We start from the raw sequence: 6384 nt of genomic DNA, 5'->3' as shown, positions 1-6384 counted from the left end.
AGCTTTTTCTACCAAAAAAGCCCTGTATGTTCTTATGACATGATAGCCAAATGCAGCTTCTCAGGTCCTGCCCTTGAAATGCTACAGTATGGATTCTTTGCCCACCAAGGTGCCCAAAGTCCACAATGCCTCATCCTTATCTGGGAAGCAGTGTTCCCTCTAAGCTGTGCACATGAGCGGCTGCTCATTAACACAGCAGCAATCCGGAGCTGCGCAGGGTCTTGAACTGTCCATTTCAAGATTACAGCAGTTATGTTCTGCTCAGGATGCAAACTGCTCTGCTCTGTAGAGGAAACATTGCTGAGAAGCCATATTCTTGGAGCAGAGAAAAAAATAGTCACACAGTATCCCTCCAATGAGTTTTTCCGGGACATTTTTGTTTTGCTTTCTTTTCCCCATACATTTTATTAACAAGCATAGGTAAGCCTAAGTAAAATACTTCCTTCACCTTCTCCTTTACTCACACCCTTTTGGCTCAAGCCTGCTTCAGTCTCTTCCTTCTCCAGTCTAATGTACTTCCCACTCCCATCTTAAGCCTGAGGTATTTTCCAAATGCCCTGCTTTCTTCCTTTCTCTTATTCTTATTACTCTTTCATTCGTACTCAGGACTCTCATATTACCAATTTTGCTGACTTATGAGTTACTGCCCCAAAATGGCACTGAGGGAACTGTTAGGGCCTGTTGTTTGTTTGTTTGCCTTTCTGTCTGTCTTTCTCTCACCTACACAGTTTCTTTCCCTTCTCTTTTAGGTCATGTATAAGGAAAAGGACTCAGACACAAGGGCCCACTTCTGGGTGGTGGAGGGCAATGCCTCACGGAGTGCCCAGCTCACAGGCTTGGGCAAGTATGTCTTGTACGAGATCCGGGTGCTTGCTTTCACCCGCATTGGTGATGGCGTGCCCAGCAATCCACCCATCCTTGAACGCACATTGGATGATGGTAGGTGTCCAGCAACCCATCTTTTGGTTGGCCATGAGAGGGAGGGGTGGTAAACCAGAGGGAAAGGAAAGTTCTGGAATGGAGTTAGAGGATCCATAAGGCCATACAAACCAAGCAACATCTAAGCCATATAACCCAAGCATTGGCTATGAATGAACTCAACCAGTACAATTACGGGGTCAGAATCCCACACACTGAGCTCACTGTAGAACCATGATCCTGTGGTATTAAAAACTCAGTTTCATTTTAAAAAAAAACACCTCTGCTCCTAAAATAAACACACAGAACAAGTGATATCTGTTCTCATCCTTTTTATATCTATGTGTGTATATACAAATGTGTTTGAGCTATCTGTCTCTAACCTGTTTTGGGTCAGTGTGTTTTTGCTAGTTTGAATGTGAGCTCATGTACTCAAGGGCATGTGTGTTTCCATATTTTTGTTTTCCAGCATTCTATCTCTTTTTCCGTTCTTCTGAAATATGTGCATGTGCAATGTATGTGTTTGTGTAGTGCTGTTTTGTTTGGTTGCATGTCCCCACATTAATAGATGCCTTGCTCATCCACTCATCTATAAGACAGTAATATGAGTCTCTTTGTGTGTAAGCATCAGAATAAATTTGTGATTTGTGTATAACCAAGTGCACATGCATGACTGTGCTTTGGAAAGTAACAGCAGCAACCTACAGCAACAGCATCCATTTGCTATTATATCCTGAACACTTTAATAAAATTATAAATATGTATACCTGTGTGCATACCACTGTGTATATGTGCCTAACAATTCCTGTACAGGTGTGTACCATAAACTTTATCCTATGTACGTATTCTGTGTACTTGTGAGTGTGTGCAAGACAGAGATTTTTATTTCTCAGTGACCCTATTATAACCCCTTTTCTAAGTCAATGATTCATCTAGCCTGTCTCTAATTTATAATGCCCCATGAACGTTTTCATATTATTTATTGGAAATGTTTCTATTCATATGCAGTTTGACCAATGCACCTTCACAAGTTCTGTTCCTTGATAACATTACTGTATTCTGTCTTCATGTGTTCCAGTGCCTGGGCCTCCCGTTGGCATCCTCTTCCCGGAAGTGAGAAAAACTTCTGTACGGCTCATCTGGCAACCACCCTCTGCTCCCAATGGCATCATTCTGGGTAAGCAAGTAACCCCACCCCCCATGCACCATAGAAATTGTTGGCCAGAGTGGCTCATGCACTAACACTTCTTCCTTTCTCTGTCCACTATTTTACATGGCACTCAGTGCCATTAGAGGAATTTTGAGAGGATACGAATGACCAGTCCATAGATATTCAATTCCCAAAATTCCATGATTCCATCCTACTGAGATCTGGTATTGCATGGTAGTTAGAATGCTGGACTAGGAATGGAATGTCCAAAATTCAAGTCCCCGCTCTGCCACGAACCTAGGTGACCTCACTCTCATTCACAAAATTGTTGTGAGGATAAAGGAAGAGGAGACCCACATACATTATTTGGACCTCTTTGTAGGAAGGGCAGAATGAAACATAAATACTTTCTTTGTGATGAATTTTCCCTCTTGGCTTGCCAGAAGGATATGGGACAGTTTCTCTGCCTACAAGCATTCCCTAACAACATGTTCCAATCTTATGCAGCCTACCAGATCACCCACCGCCTCAACACCACCACTGCCAATTCAGCCAGTGTGGAAATACTCAACCCCAGTGCCCGCCAATTTACAGCTACTGGTCTTAGACCTGAGTCCACCTACCTCTTCCGTATCACAGCTCAGACCCGAAAGGGCTGGGGCGAGGCAGCAGAGGCACTGGTGGTCACCACTGAGAAGAGAGGTAAGTGTGTCAGGAAGGAACATAAGGGTTTGGGGGAAGGTCACCACTATGCAGCATTGCCAGTGCATTTCAGTGGAGTTTGTAGGAGACTGAGCACCATTTGACATGTTACAGGTAGTAACTAAAGGTGATATAATTCCAGTCTCTTCCATTTACCCACAGCAAGTAAGAGGGGATCAGATCTTTAGTCTTAAACCACATATGAAGCTCCTTGTATTTTATATAAACTTTTCTGCACTTTAGGGAGTAGGTTATGCTATACATTTTTTTCTCTAAATTCAAGCAGGGTTCCTTTAATGTGGAACATTGAAAAATACAACAGAATTTCCCCCCCCCCAGTCACCACATACACATATTAATTGCAATCTAGTTGATCATTCTTCCATCTTAGGCCCAAAACAAACCTGGTGTTCAGTGGTATGCATCTTTTGCCTGAAATTCAGGCATCTTTTACTGCCCCCCCCCAACCCTTTTAAGCCAAAAGCAGTATCAGAACTCTAAGAGTGAGTTCCCTCATTTTCCTCCAACTATTTTTCCCACCACAGAGCAAATATAGTGTCACTGTCTTTTTGAAGAGATTTAACAAAGATTAAAATGCAAAATAGCTCACCTTTTTATTGGGCAGAAGCACCATTTTGAAATAAAAAAACTGAGATTCTTAGGAACCCAGTGAACTTCTGCTTTTCTGATTTATAAACTTTATGTAAGTAGACAGGATGGGGAAGGTAAAAATGCGTGTCCAAATTCCACCTGCAAAGAATACAAAGGGGTAGTTTCCTCCTTGTGCGAAGTATGCCATGCTCCTCTTAAGCTCCATCCTAGGTAATAGTAGCATCGCTCATGCGTTAGTGGTTTTTCAAAGAATACAAAGGGGTAGTTTCCTCCTTATGCTAAGTATACCATGCTCCTCTTAAGCCCCATCCTAGGTAATAGTAGCATCACTCATGCGTTAGTGGTTTTGTCTTTCTGTTATCCATTTTCACTTTCACTCCATGCATCCAGCTTTCACTCAATTGTGCCTTTTTCACCGCCACCTTCCAGACCGTCCCCAGCCTCCAAGCAAGCCAGTGGTGCTGCAGGAAGATGTCAAAGCAAGGAGTGTATTGTTATCCTGGGAACCAGGCAGTGATGGGCTCTCCCCAGTCCGTTATTACACTGTGCAAACTCGGGAACTCCCCGATGGGAAATGGGTGCTACATTCTGCCTCTGTCAGCCATAATACCACATCCTTCATCATCAACAGGTGAGACAGCAACAAATCAAGTGGAGGGAGGCTTTTAGGAAGAAATGGAGGTGTCACTGCAACTGTTTGGTAGCCCAATATTTGCCAGTGGGTGGACAAGCCTTGAGTGGTTATTTTAGCCACAGGGGCTACACTCATCTTCTGCTCTGAAAGATATCCTGTTGTCCTCTAATCAGTGAGGAATAAAAACTGACTTTTCCTTCATGGCTTTGTAATCAGGGCTAGCCATCAGATCACTCAGTTCTGTCAAGATGGCTTTTCTGAAGTGCTCAGAAAGAGTTTGCTGGCCTTGGGGGTGGAAAATGGTGGGAATCGGGGGTGCAGCAATAGAGGGTTGCATCCTAGAGGGTTCACTCGAGACTGAGCCAAGTATCGTGTATGCCCCTTGCAGGCTGAAGCCTTTCACCACCTATAAATTCCGGGTCAAGGCAACCAATGACATTGGTGATAGCGAGTACAGTGAAGAGTCAGAGTCACTCACCACACTTCAGGCCGGTAAGTGGACACATTGGATCACGGGTTGCTTCAGAAGGAGATGCCCACCTCTCTTCCTTCTCTCTTTGTAGTAATAGAGACAGCTGTGCTTTGGGAATCATGCTGTTGAGCAGCCGAAGCTATTGCAACATGCATGGCTGGAATGGTCACTTCTTCCAGTCTTCTCGTTGCTACCCAGTCCTGCATTTAGGTCAATCAGAAGAAGAAGAAGAAGAAAAGATTGGATTTATACCCCGCCCTTCACTTGGAGTCTCAGAGCGGCTTACAAACTCCTTTCCCTTCCCCTTCCCCTGAGAGAGCTCTGACACAAACTGCTCTTTTTCAAGGACAGCTGTGCCAGAGCTTGTGACTGACCCAAGGTCACATCAGCAGGTGCAAGTGGAGGAGTGGGGGAATCAAACCCAGTTCTCCCAGATTAGAGTCCGCACTCTTAACCACTACACCAAAATGGCAGGAGGGCAGTGTGCATCTCCCCTAGCCTCGAGTCTCTCCTCCATGTGGTCACTCACTTCACACTGAGCCGGAGAATCATCCTCTGCTCTGCCATAGATCTCTTCCTCAGGTCTTGTGGGATGGGCTGATGTCTTCCATTGTTTTGCTTTTCCTATAGTGGCATTGTATTAAAACTGAAAAGTAGGAACTGCAATTAAGGCTCAGTGTTGTGGGCTGCACAACCAATGGGTTGGATCCAACCACCTTTTCTGCTGATGAAAAAGGGAGAAGGGTCAAAAAGGTTATGCTGGGAAGCATGGAACCTGCCTAATGGGATGGCAGCTGTTGTAAGGAAGAGAACTGGGTAAGAGTGAAACAGCTGGCTGGATCCAACCCTGCTCCAACTTATGTTCTACATGAGGTGTAGGCAATATCAGCCAAAAAAACCAAAACCCCAACCAAGCTCGTAATGTTGGATAAAAAGCCTAGTTCACATAAGGACAATGTAAGGAGCTGCGGTGGCTCAAGTGGTTAAGACGCAGAACTGCAGGCTGTGGAAGGTCAGTAGTTCAGCAGTTCGAGACCCGGGTGCCGCATGATGGAGTGAGCTCCCATCTCTAATTCCAGCTCCTGCCAACCTAGCAGTTCGAAAGCAAGACATTGCAAGTAGATAAATAGGTACTACTTCGGTGGGAAGGTAACAGCATTCCGTGCGCCTTGGTGTTTAGTCATGCCAGCCACATGACCACGGAAACGTCTTCAGACAGCGCTGGCTCTTCGGCTTTGAAATGGAGATGAGCACCGCAACCCTAGAGTCGGATTCGACTGGCTTTCGAGCAAGGGAACCTTTACCTTTTAAGAGCTTCTTCCATATGTACAATTTTAAAAGTCGATGGAACACATCCTGACAAAAGAACACAGACCACAACACTCATTCCCACGAAAGGGCCCTTAAACTAATATAGCCTTATGAGCAACAGGTAACACTGGTAATAAAGTTTTCTGGCAAGCTGTTCTGTAAAATAAGAGTGATGATTTTAAAAGATCAAGTCCCACCTGCCATGAAACATGTGATGTAAGTTGAAGGAGCAGCCAGGAGGAACTTCTGCAGGGACCACAACTGGTACCTAGGAAGAACAGAAGCTGTTCCTACGGGGAGAACAGAAGTTGAATCTACAAGGAAATTAAGGGTTAATAGGAGAAATAGGAGAAAGACAAGTACAGGAGACAGAAGTGGGAGTAATAGAGACAGTGATATGGATGGACCTGGCTAAGTAGACATCTACAACTACCAAACAGCTGCAAGATGATAATAAGGTTTGCTTTCACCACTGATACTGAGTGGTTATTTAAAGCTATAAGAAGTCTCCGTAGCAGCCTACTGTTGCCACCAGTGTCATAGGTACAGTGGTTTAGATCTTCCTGAGTTTTACTAATGTTTCTT

The 6384-nt window shown here is 44.5% G+C and overlaps 1 protein-coding gene across 1 annotated transcript in view; it reads left to right on the top strand.

Moving 5' to 3' along the window:
* SDK2 (sidekick cell adhesion molecule 2) overlaps positions 1–6384 on the top strand; it is a gene marked incomplete at its 5' end in the record, with an annotated part of 107001 nt that overhangs the window by 66619 nt on the left and 33998 nt on the right. Inside the window, 6 exons of the mRNA XM_015417197.1 lie at positions 750–939; positions 1997–2095; positions 2576–2770; positions 3812–4013; positions 4405–4512; positions 5225–5232. Coding sequence (XP_015272683.1) covers positions 750–939; positions 1997–2095; positions 2576–2770; positions 3812–4013; positions 4405–4512; positions 5225–5232 — 802 coding nt within the window. The remainder of the gene's footprint in view (positions 1–749; positions 940–1996; positions 2096–2575; positions 2771–3811; positions 4014–4404; positions 4513–5224; positions 5233–6384) is intronic.

This window comes from Gekko japonicus, unplaced genomic scaffold (assembly GCF_001447785.1).
Source record: "Gekko japonicus isolate JY-2015 unplaced genomic scaffold, Gekko_japonicus_V1.1 scaffold1440, whole genome shotgun sequence".
Classification (NCBI taxonomy): domain Eukaryota; kingdom Metazoa; phylum Chordata; class Lepidosauria; order Squamata; family Gekkonidae; genus Gekko; species Gekko japonicus.
The sequence above is the reverse complement of the archived record's forward strand: the minus strand, read 5'-3'. Positions and strand labels throughout refer to the sequence as shown.